Here is a 12,886-nt window from a genome sequence, read left to right as displayed (position 1 = left end):
CTTTTTCTCTTCCTCTTCCCCCTCTTCTCCTTCTTCTCTCCCTCTATCGGCGGTGGTCGCCCCCCCCACCCCTCTAGCCTTCGGTCGACAGCAACCCTGCCCCCCTTTTGGCCTGGCGGTAGCCGCCCCACCCCCACCTGTCCCCTCTTTGGTTCGGTGGTAATTTCGTCCCTTTTTAGTTTCAATTGATGATGATGAAGATGTTCAAAATATGCTGATATTTTCTTTGAAATATTTAGAATGTCGATTTTTAAAATTATATATTAAAAAGGAAGATGTACCGAGTTTTAGGTACTATAGTCGGCTTTTAATCCAAGAGGACAATACTCTTGGATTTTCCTCGCCTTTCGTAACTTCTATGATGCAAACCGATAGTGTTGAGATCATGTTTGCAGAACAATATTCTACTACTGCTGGTCCTAGTTGTCCAATTATTCAAAGTCCTATGGTAATTTTTTTTGTGATGTCTTCTGCTACGGTGATTTCTCCTATGGTGGAAGTAGTAGTAAATGCGAGATACGACAATCATATAGGGGACGATGCTGGATAGGCGGTGGAATAAATTTTGATAATCTAGGTTTTGAATCAAATGACAGTGAAGATGAAGACTATTGGATGGATGATGACAGTAACAGTGATGATGATGAAGATAAAGATAGTGATGAAGATGTTCAGCCTGATATTTATGTGGGAGAACCTCAACCTCGTTTGCACGAACCCCCATAATTTTTTAACAACATAAATTTAGATGATGGTGGTTGTGTTAGTGCTGGTCAAAGATTAAACTCTGACTATCAGTAGAAGAAATTAAAAGCTCCGAAAATATATTTTCAATATTATTTTATATATTTTTATGAGATTGTATTTTCAATGTTGTTTTATATCCAGAGATGAACTGTATTGTGTGTTTAAGTTGTATGATGTGACAATATTGTACTACCAGATATTTACTAATAATGAATTAGTGACATCATCATTTTCATGCATTGAAAATTATATTTCTCATGAAATGAATGGCTATCATATTTCTCATACTCTAATACACTTGGAATATATATCATTATTTTAGGTTCATTAGCAGGTTATGGCTTACAATCCACGGCATCTAGGCCCTCGAGATAGGAGTATTCTTACATTGCAGGAGCACCATCGGTCACAGACTATTTTAGATGCGGTGTAAGCATTCCAATCCTACTCTTACTACTTATATTTTTATAAAAAAAATCTTATTAAAATCATATACATTATCTAATACTACTCTTACTACTTATATATGTAGCAAGATATACTTATATATGTAGCTGGACATGTTTCATTGGATGTGGATGATGCTGCTTTTAAGGGTCCATTTAGTGGTGTACAGCATGATCAGGTTGATCCACTAGGATGCAGGTATGTAACTAATAGCATTGATTTTACATGATAAATGACTGTATATTTTCATATAATAACATAGTGGCTTTATTTTGGACAGGTGGAGGATTCGATTGATTGGTGCTGGCAATCCGGTGCCGCACGTAGTTATATATTATAGGGATCAGTTAGATCAGCAGCGTGATTATCAGATATTATGGGTGCCTTACACACTAGATATATTGGCCACATTACCCGAGATATGCCCATCAGATCAGCATGTATAGAGGACACGCACACCTCTATTTGTTTCGACATCGTAGAGATTTATTGTTCGGAGCACTTGATGCGACAGTTTGGCATGCACCAGGACGTTCCCCCATCATATGACACTCGAGATGCTCTCCACCATTTGGATCGATGAGGGTGACATCTTCATGATTGGGTTCAAAAGCATCGGGAGCATATTGATGCATGGGAGCGACGAGAGGATTTGATTGTTGCTGGTCCACCCATGCTTCCCATGATGGATTATTATAATCTATATCTGCAATGGTACAGGAGCATCACCAGACGATTCATTTCACCATTGATGAGTTAGCGTCCCGAGATGAGGTTCCGTGCTTCGGATGGTATGATGGATATTGGGGTAAGTATATTTTACTTTTATCTTATTTTGTTATGTTATTAATATTCTTATGAGTAATATTTATTTTTTTACAGTTTTAAAGGATCATATCGCTATATCATACGGCAAGGAGTGGATTCCATTCGATCATTGTTGGATGTAAGGATCGAGCACTTATCGATATTATAGACGACCTTATTGATACTATGCGAGTTGTCTCAGAGGATAGACGACTTCAAACTGTACCATCGACAGCCAGAGATGAGATGCGTTTACGAGAGACGGACGCATAGGAGGCCCCAATATCTTGATATATACAGCTTTCAATAGTTGTGATATTTGTACATACTAAAATAATTTTGTAATCATTAATGTTACAATTTATACTATATTAGTTACACAAAAAAATTAATTATTAAAATTATCTAATATTTAATCATTTAACACTATTTAACCATTCAACATCATCCTTTCATACCAAAAAGATATATTCATACCATAAATTAAAAACTGCTACAAGAAATACAGTACTACATCATCACACCACACAATATATACAACTAAAAACTATGATATCATCACACCACAGAAGATATAAAATCTGATAATCTAATCCTTTGGATCAGCTTGAACAGCAGGGTGATAGCGACGAGCAGATGAGAATGACGAGCAGATGAGGATGGTCTAGAGGAGGATGGCTGACTAGGAAGAGGCTGACTGAGAGAAAGCTGACTGGATTGATCACTTGAAAGATTTGAAATAAGAATATTCATCTGTTGGCCGATCCGGACAATATTCTGTAAAACTGTAGTCAATCCAGTAGAGAGAATATTTTATCTTTCTATTCCACCTGATTCTCTCTGTATCGCACTCTGGAGCACTCTAAGAGTACAGATAATCTCGTCTAGCTGATGTTGCATATCTGTATGAGGCGAACATCTCTCTAATTCTTCGATACGATAAACTAAATTACGAATGTCCTGTCTTATATCCTACACTGCTGAAATAAGGTTATCTAATTTTTGCTTGAACGAAGAAAAATTATTTATTAGCGGATCCATATGTGCAGTGCTCTCTCCTGAAGACAATGACTGAAAAATAGATACAACCTCCCGAGTGATTACACTGACCATATCTAGAGTCATCCTCATTTGCTCAACAGATTCCATACCCTCCATAGACCTAGAAGGTCCTGCTTCATTCTTCCTCCTGGAAGAAGGTCCTGCTTCACTCCTAGATCTTGCTTCCTCAACTGAAATATCTTCATCCATATGTTTTCTCCTTCCATCCTTTCTAGTCCACTCACCATCAATTTTAAACCAATACATTCTGTGCAGGGCTCCTTCATTGATTTTTCTACCTCTACCTAATTTTGTTGATTGTTCATCCTGAATTCTTACTCTAAATGTTTAAAGACATGGGTTAACATCATGGCATAAGGCAGAAATATCTGTGCCCTACCCACTGCTTTTTGTATAACCTTGATTATTATTCTTGGAAGGTTGAGTGGGATACATTTGACTACATGATATATAATTCCTAAATCCCTCTCTGTTACAGTATCAAATCCTCCAAGTTGTATAATCCACCAAATAATTATATGGAGTAGTCTCATTTCAATATTTAAGTATCTTCCATGAATTTTCTGAAATTGACCATGATCCTCTACCCCAATAACAGTTTCTGCTCTTGTGGTTCTATCTCTTCTACTGTCCCGCAGCTCACCTATGGTTGGAAGTTTTAAAATTTCTCCTAATATTTCATCATCTAAATAATTTTTTTTCCTTTAACTGAAAATGATACGGTATGTTCTTCAAATAAAATATTCTCATAAAATTCTCTAACTAACTTCATAAATATTGAGACTTCAGCAGTGCAGATAAATTTTCATCCCATGGCTCTAATTAAGTTTGCAATCTCAAATCCTTCCGAATCTAAAAAATTCATATCAACAATACGGCTAAAGAGAATATTTTTATCACTTACTGGAGTTCTCGAAGGAGGTAATCTTGAAGGAGGAGGAGTTCTCAGAGGAGGTGATGGTGCTTCACTTGCTTCTCTTCCCCTTCCCCTTCTGCTTTCTTCTCCCCTTCTGCTTTTTTCACTTCTGCTTACTCTTTGGCATTGGGGAAGACGCATCTTTGGAGCCATTGGCCGAGAAGGAGATGGAAGGAGGTTTTTAACTTGAAAAGGAGATTTTTAGTTTGGATTCAAGACGTAAGTGGAGATGGTTGTGAAGATGAGAACTAGGGATTCTGAGAGAAACGGAAGGGAAAAAAGATTGAGGAGTGGATATTCTGAACTAATTCGATGATTTAGAAATATATAAAAGTGATGGAAGAAGCTGCCTAAAATAGGATCACATGTAGTCGCCTAAAATCAAAAAACAAGCCAGATATAGGCGCCTACATCTTGATCCCTCTAGGTGCTTACATCTTGGCTTACTCCTGTTGGGTCACGAAAACTTTAGGTCAGATCACGAAAACTTTAGGTCAGGTCACGGCATCCAGATGCCGAGCAAGTCATGGGTGCCAAGCAAGTCACGAGTGCCTGCAACATGCAAGCGTAAGTGCACATCAAAATGGTGCTAGTTGGACATTAGCGACATCCTTGGAGATGAGCGACCGCCGGTCCAATTAGGTCACAGGCATCTGCTCATATCAGTGCACATCCATGATGATGATTGGACATCTTGGAGATCATCTCCCTCTCTTTATAGTAGGTCGTCCTATAGTAGGGTGGCTCTATCTGATCACATATGATCATCGAACCATGACCTTTGATCGGATCCGATCGGAGGATGAGAGCTGGGAGGATCCGATCAGAGGACAATCGGATCCGACCGAAGGATGAGAGCTGGGAGGATCCGATCAGATCCGACCGAAGGATGAGAGCTGGGAGGATCCGACTGGAGGATATCGAAGGATGAGAGCTGGGAGGATTCGATTGGAGAATGAGAGCTGGGAGGATCCGGATTCGATCGGAGGACGATCGGATCTGACCGGAGGATGAGAGCTGGAAGGATCCGATCTGACCAGAGGATAAGAGCTGGGAGGATCCGATCGGATCCGATCGGAGGATGAGAGGTGGGAGAATTCTCATAAAGTTGCCGTGTAGTAGGGCGGTTTTATGAGTCGCCCTTTGATATGGTGACTCTTAGAGTTGCCCTTCCACACCATGATTTTTTTGGCTGATTCAGCACTCCTACGTGGCGTGAGGGCGGATTAGGTGGCGTCTAAAGTCGCCCTATGATAAGGCGACTATAGGGCGACTTTCTTTCGAACAGCATCTTCATAAATACTTTTTGAAGAATATTATTTTCATAAATTATTTTAAAATTAATAGTAAATTAGTAAAAAATTCGGTTTGGGCTGGTATAGATCGATACGGAATGGTACGGGGATGGTATGGAATGGTTTTCTATTTTTTTTTTTTTTTTTACCATTGGATGGATTTTTTTGAATGGAGGGGGTGTAATCAAAAAAATGCCATTTGTTATGGCGTCTTTAAAAATATCATTTGAAATGATGCTTTTGAAAATGTCGTTACAAATAATGATTTTTTTTTTTTGATCTTTTGATTCCATGGGAGACGGGGAGAGAAGACGTGGAGCGAAGAAACGCCATTTGAAATGGTATTTGCTCTCAAAAAAAATATCATTTGAAATGTTGTTTTATGATTTTGCATCATTTTTGTAAATAAGTTGAAAAATATATTGATTTTTATAATTTTTTTAATATTATTTTGATAAAAAACTTGTGGAAGGAATATCTGCTGAGGACAAAAGATCGTTAGTTTATTTTGCTATCCCGGCACATGAATTGTACTCGAACTGACCAAAGGGATACCTTGTACGCATCTCTCAGCAGATTACAAAGCATAAAATCTTTTGACCACGAGAAACATGCCAAAGCTGCTACGGGGTGGGGGGTACGCTCATCAGTCAGATTTTATTAACAAGTCGATCAATTTCTGCACCAATAGAAACTTATGCTAATTGATGATTCTCGAACGAAGCTGGCATATTGGCAGAGAGATGCATCAAACGGTAATTCATTAGTCATGATGATGAAAAGAGCTGCGCCTCGTAAGCTGGCTCGTGTTTGGGCCTGCTGGGTCATGCTACAAAGCAATTTTTTTATGTTTTTCTTTATCCTTTTTTTTTTTGGGTTCGGGGGAGGTTAGATTTAAAACCTCTTTGCTTTGAGTTGAAGTTAATATTTGAAATGACCGTGATCCCTGGTTTCTCTTATTTGAACGGTTATGATATCAGTTTTTGCTTGTCATAAAATTTTGACTATAATATCCATGGCATGAGACGTGTCTCAAGATGTGAGCGCCAAGATTTTGGCTTGCCATGGTCCTTAGCTTCAAAATCTGGATAGGTATGATAACGCATGCTGGACTGCTGCATATGAACTTCAATGTCTAAGGCTAACAACAAAAACTTAGCCGTTTGGCGCTCAGAAATCAGCAGTATGCTTTCAAGGTGTGCTTGATCTGTCTGGATATCGCCTTAAATCGCTTCTCATGCATGGCAGTTTGACTACGCTTTGGGTTATGCTTTTGCATTATGACGTGTTGGCCACAGGGGTGAGTAACAGCATCAGCATGCTGGTGCTGCTATCTCTTTGTTTGCTGCAATCAGAGCTCCGGAGTTGCATCCCGTGCTGCTATCTCTTTGTTTGCTGCAATCAGGGCTCCGGAGTTATGCATGTGAGGCATCACAGGTTGATAGCAGAACTATGCTCCTGCTGTGGTTACATGTAACCCGTCGCTTAGACAGAAATCAAGAGTTGATGGCAGGGGACTTGTGTAGCCTACCGGCCAGGCTGCCAAAGGTTATGGAGCAAAGGCAATACGTCGAAACACGAAGCGGCCATCATCCTTGGCTTGGCTTGCACAGATCCTAAATGTATGGACATCGGGCAGGGTTCGTTTTTTTACTGCCATCAGGAATTCTTCCTTGACCTTGATGATAGACTTACAATTTATTAGACAAGAGTACAATCTGACCTTTTCGATCCCTCTAAAGTTACCCAGAAGGATTCTAGGATGCGAATACAAGCCAAGCCGGAATCTACCACGAAATAGGTAAGGAATATTTGGGCCTCCAAATTTTAGATCTTGAGACAACGGTAGCCGTGGAAGCACAGCTGTGACTTAGGCTGTTTTCAACAAAGGTAAGGACTACACCATCGAGCATTAGTTCGGATGGTATACTTCATTACAGTTTAAGACAAGAGATAGGGGTTCGATTATGAAAGGTGTCGACTCTCGAATTGGCTCCCGTATTCAGTGTTGACATTTAAGCTTTACCGGCGCCAAACATTGTATGTCTGGAACCTGGGCTTGGGGGAGGGTGGTTATTGTACCGTTGCTTTGCGATTCATTCCCTCCAGCTTCAGAGAAAAGAAAAGTAGGTGCTTGACAGTGAAGATTCAAGAGGCTTCTGCTTCTTTATAGAGGATGGGGTTAGAACCCCTTCCAAGTCTTTGTCTTTATTTCTTCAAAAACAAGGAAGCAGCGTCAGCAGCACAGCAAAATCAGGCTGTCCATGGCCTTGGCCGAGCAGATGTTCGCAATTTTCCACATATTTTGAGCTGTAATTTGGATAGACAAACAAGCTAGAGGATCTAAGAGCATGACAATATCACAAAGAAAAGTATGTTGACAAAGCATTTAGCTTTTATATGAACGACCTGCCATAGACCTCATATTGTTGGCATAAATCTAGTCGTCAACAAAAACACTCCGAGAACTGTGGGCTGAAAAATATAAGATAAATAAATTCCAACCATGCTCACAGCTGCAAGTTTTGATCGAAGTATTAAAATTCTAGACCAAACAACTAATATTTAAGCAGAGTCAATGGCTCAAGCCAGCATAAGTTAAACCACATGATAAAATTCATCCAGGCTTTTGAATCAGTGATCGCATCCTGCATAGCTGCACCAAAAAAAAAATAAGAGGATCATCCTAACAAATTATTGCAAGCTATGAGACCAGATTCATCACCCGACGTCAGTCAGGGACTTGCAGCTCGCATCCCCGGCAGGACTATTGATTCAAATTGCTGATACCCTTGGAACCTCAACTGGGAAGTTGTGGATCTCATCCATCCAGGGGTTCTTTTCCTCTGCAGGATCGATCGTCTTCAAAGCCTTCCATACGGCACTGTTACACTTGAATCCCGATCCGAATGCGATCTGCCAAATTCTATCCCTTTTGGCAACCCTTCCTTTCCCTTCAGTGTATGCCAGTTCGTACCAGAGGGAACTACTTGAAGTGTTTCCAAATCTGTAGAGTGTCATCCTCGAAGGCTCCATGTGCCACTCGGAAAGCTGCAAGTTCTTCTCCAGTTCATCCAACACAGCCCTTCCCCCAGCATGAATGCAGAAATGTTCGAAGGCCAACTTGAAGTCAGGGATGTAGGGCCTAATCTTCTTCATCTTGAGGATCTTCCTCCCCACCAATGTAGCAAAGAAGAGCAACTGTTCGGACATGGGTAAGACAAGAGGACCCAACGTCGTGATGTTGGTCTTCAAGGCATCGCCAGCAACTCCCATCAGGTCTTTCGAAAGAGATACACCAATTTTCCCATCAGCATCCTCTTCCTGGGTGACACAGCTGAAGCACTTATCATCAGCACCTTTGTGCGTTCTAACCGTGTGAACCAATTGGTACTTGGAGCGCCCGCGGTCGGAACTCCTGTTGGAGAGAAGGATTGCAGCCCCACCCATTCGGAACAAGCAGTTGGACACGAGCATGGAGCGGTTGTTGCCGAAGTACCAGTTCAAGGTGATGTTCTCCATGCTGATGACCAAGGCATAGGTACTGGGGTGAACTTGAAGAAGATCCTTGGCGAGATCGATGGAAAGCAGCCCTGCGCTGCAGCCCATCCCACCTAAGTTATAGCTCAGAATGTTCCCGCGAAGCTTGTAATGGTTCACCACCATGGCAGAAAGCGAGGGGGTCGGATTGAACAAGCTACAATTCACAACCAAGATCCCGATGTCCTTGGGCTTCACATTGGTCTTGGCGAAAAGTTCGTCGATGGCGCCAAACATCACAGCCCTGGCTTCCTTCCTGGCCTCAGCCATGGAGGGATTGGGAGGGACATTGAGGACCGCCTCCGGAAGGTACGTGTTCTCACCAAGGCCTGACCTTTCGAGGATCTTACGCTGGAATTGGAGGTTCTCTTCTGTGAAGGAGCCCGTCAGCGCAGACCGCTCCATAAAGATTTGCCTGGTGCACCTCCGGGCCTCCTCCGGCTTGTAGCATGCGAAGTTGACAAGATAGACCGGCCGAGGGCGGGTGAGGAGGTAGAGGGTGGAGAGGAAGACGAGGAGCGTGGAGCAGAGGATCACGGAGACCAGGTTAAACCGGAGGTGATCCCAGAGGTCATGGAGGTCTTGGACGGAGAAGGTAGAAAGCTGGGCAGCCACAAGGACGAGGAGTGGTGTGAGGAAGAGGTACATGGCATGGGTGATGAGGTAGTGGTAACCGAGTTTAACATACTTGAGCTTCACCGATTGTGTGAAGCTGGGAAGCCGGCTCGCGGACGCTTTATTGAGCAATGGTTCGGCCATGACTGGACTATGGGAGGAGCAAGCAATAGAAATCAGAAACTTGAGAGGTCGAAAGGGAAAGAGATGGAAAAGGGGGTCTTTTGAGAAAAAGATGGCCCCTTCTCTGCTCTGAAAAGGACTAGAGATCACCCCAAAACTCTGCAGGAAAAATTCAAAAAAAAAAAAAAAAAAAAAGGAGAAGTTATAATTCATAACAAAAATCTCTGTTTTTGCATCCAACTACGGAACGATCGACGTTTCAATATCTTTGTTTTCTTTATTTTTTTCAACCTAATTACCGATGAGGCAGGTCAAGCGATCCAGAAGAAAAAAAACATCAAAAAAAAAAAAAACACTCAGAAACCTATGGAACCCATCTCAAAAGAAGGAAATTTTGAAGACGAAATTTTACAAAATCGAATTCGGGAGAATGAAACTACAAGTCTAACACCAAGGCAAGCCAACTCCAGTTTTCCTAAACATAATCAAAATCCAAAATTCGGGGAAAGAAAACCCTAAAAGAGAAATTAAAATAATGCATCCTAAAAAAAATCAGGGGAACCAGAAGGGCAGATGATCCGTAAATGTAGTATCTAGAAACAGCTTCGTTTGCAGTCGGGCAACCATGCCACACAGTCTACATATTCCAGAGAGCATCTATAATGAGTAGCGATTTTTTTTTTCCTCCACAAAAATAAAGAGAAACGGACGGGAAAAGAAATCCAACAAGAAACCTTTGTGCATTCCAAGAACACAATCAGATTTTGACGAAACCCAGATGGAGCTGTTGACCTCCAATCCAGGACAAAATTCGGATTTTTGGATAAAAAACCAAGAAATATTTTTTAAAAAAAAACAAAAGAGGAGGAACGGGAAAAATAAAAAACAACATCGGCATAATTTGTTTTTCTTGCATTCCAAAGGCAGAAAAATAGGATTTCGGAACGGAATCAATCTAAAATGATCTACACACCTCGAATCCCGATCCTGGTAGGAGATCGGCCGACAAACCGCCTACTTGGGGAAGACGAGAGCAGGGACCCGAAGAAATAGAGAGGAGAAGCAGGGCGGCGCATCAAGAGCGGTCCGACTGGGCATATAAATAACCAAAAAGTGCCCTCCTTGGCCCCCTCCAAAGACCAAAGAGAGGTCTGCTTTGGATTTGGAAGGGGCAGCGGATGGACGGTGAGATGGGCGCCAACGTGTGCGCCCCGCGTTTCGCTGGGACCCGAGAGGCTCCGGTTTGTCTTTTATGCGGCCACGCGGGTGGCGGAAGAAACGAAGTCGGCGCGGCCGGGTTTGACTGAAATCTCGACCAGTCTCCGCCAAGAAAACTCAATGGCCTCTCTCTCTCTCTCTCCGTCTCGAGGATGCTTAGCCGCATGGCGATTGCTAAATAACACGGCACCCGCATACAATTTTGTTTGTCTATCATATTCATCATCCTGGAGGTGGATGGCTGCAACTGCTAACGGTTTTCTTTCCCAATTAATAATTTGATTATTTCACTATACTATATTTATTTTTTTAATTTTTAATTTTTTGATAATTATTGCTGTTTGTATCAGTTGAGGTCAGAAAGCGAATAATTGGATTTTACGCAATGGTGCTGGAGTGATCTGTAAAAAAAATTTGAATCAAAAGTTTTCACTCCAACGAAGAACCTCTAACGTTTAAATCAGAAATCAGAGAACAATGAAAATAGCAACTGATTCTTTGAGAGAGGTTACTTATCTAAGTCATCGAGACTCTAGTTATTTATAGAGGATATGACTAAACAACCAAAAAAACGTGCAGCTTCGAAGTTGTCGGGTTGTCGGATACCACCATAACAATTATCATGGATACCTCAGGCCAACGAGCTGTCTTCGTGATTGTCGACCCAACCATCGGACTAAGGTATGTGGAGCTGAGCTATTTATATCCAGTCTGATATGTGGTCCATCTGGCATGTGAGCTTCTTCTATTATCTCAGACAGCCAATTTCTTAGTACGTACAGTAGCTATTCATTCTGAGTGGATAAGTTTGGACATAACTAATTTTTTATATCTCGCAGGAGCAAATAAAGGCTAGAATATCTCACCCACTACCAATACGTCCAATAGCCCAATAACCTCGGAACCACACGTTCTTACGATTTTTCAACCATATCCTCTATAAATAACTAAAGCCCCGAGGATCCAAATAAGTAACCCCTCTTAGAGAACCAGTTGCTGCTTTTATTGTTCTCTGATTCCTAACTTGAGCATCGGAGGGTCCTTGTCGGAGCCAAAATCTTCGATTTGGATTTTGTTTTGCAGTACTCCAGCATCACTGCGCAAGGTCCAGTTGTTCACCTTCCGACCTTAGCCGAAATAAGCAGCAACAGATAGAAGAAGGGTGTAATCTTCGCATCATATCACCAACGTGAGTCTCATCTCGTCTCTCCAACGTCATCACCTTCTGTCAGACAGGGGATCAGGCTGACAGCCAGGTATAGCCACCAGTGACGGAGACTCCTCCACCAACTCAGTTAGCACTAGTCATGGCAAACCATTTCAACCTGCTCTTCTAGTAGGTCCAAACTCTGTCAACCATTATCCAGGTGGTTCAAATTGTTCCTATGCCTCCACTGACGGCACCATAGCCTGATCAGGCTACTCCTGTACTCCCTTTAGCAGTGCCATTAGTACTTTCCTCGATGGTGCCGCCAGTGCCACCTATGGCGACACCCTCATCGAATCCGATTTTCTAGCCGCCACTACAACCTGAGCAGCCGTAAGTGCTTCCTTAGAGTCTAAAGAGTAGACAGACTCGTCAGAGCCGCCTTAAAGTCCAGCAACCGACAAGGCGGCGATCTCCCAGCTCGTGATTAGGGCATGATTCAACCCCTGATCAGCACTCACCCCAGTACTCTGAAACCTGCACCGTCCGGAATCTTGCCATAGAGAGAAGGTTCCAGGCATTCGATAAAAAGATTGAGAATGCTCTCAATAATACCTTTTTGGTGTAGCCCTACGAAAGGTTCAATAGCGAGCCACCTTTTATGTCGAGAATAATACAGGAGCCACTCCCTCAGCACTTTAAGGTGTCCCAGTTTGAGACCTATGATGGGACTGCCGACCCTGTCAATTATTTGGAGACTTTCAAAGCGGCGATGCTCCTTCAAGGAGCGACAGATGGCATCCTCTGTTGAGCATTTTCTACTATCTTTAAAGGGGCAACTCGGTAGTGGTACTCAAGTTTGAAATCGGCCTTAATTCACTTTTTTGAAGAGCTATGTCGGTCTTTCATCGATCACTTTGTTAGTAGCCAGCGACAGCAGAAGTGGTCCGACTATCTCTACACCATCAA

The 12,886-nt window shown here is 42.1% G+C and overlaps 1 protein-coding gene and 1 long non-coding RNA gene across 2 annotated transcripts; one reads left to right on the top strand and one right to left on the bottom strand.

Moving 5' to 3' along the window:
- Positions 1-422: 422 nt before the first annotated feature.
- Positions 423-2,319, top strand: LOC114914378 (uncharacterized). The gene is made up of 4 exons (XR_003801432.2): positions 423-1,176; positions 1,280-1,392; positions 1,475-2,002; positions 2,077-2,319. It is a non-coding gene; the product is annotated as an uncharacterized lncRNA (long non-coding RNA).
- A 5,332-nt stretch (positions 2,320-7,651) lies between these two features.
- LOC105047853 (3-ketoacyl-CoA synthase 11) lies at positions 7,652-10,701 on the bottom strand. The gene is made up of 2 exons (XM_010926961.4): positions 10,526-10,701; positions 7,652-9,711 (listed from the first exon to the last, which is right to left on the bottom strand). Exon 2 carries the CDS (start codon positions 9,571-9,573, stop codon positions 8,050-8,052), a length of 1,524 nt encoding a protein of 507 aa, XP_010925263.1. The 5' UTR covers positions 9,574-9,711; positions 10,526-10,701; the 3' UTR covers positions 7,652-8,049.
- Positions 10,702-12,886: the final 2,185 nt, after the last annotated feature.

The sequence above is a fragment of the Elaeis guineensis genome, chromosome 7 (assembly GCF_000442705.2).
Source record: "Elaeis guineensis isolate ETL-2024a chromosome 7, EG11, whole genome shotgun sequence".
Taxonomy (NCBI): Eukaryota; Viridiplantae; Streptophyta; class Magnoliopsida; order Arecales; family Arecaceae; genus Elaeis; species Elaeis guineensis.
Note: the sequence above shows the minus strand (reverse complement) of the source record. Positions and strands in the feature narration are given on the sequence as shown.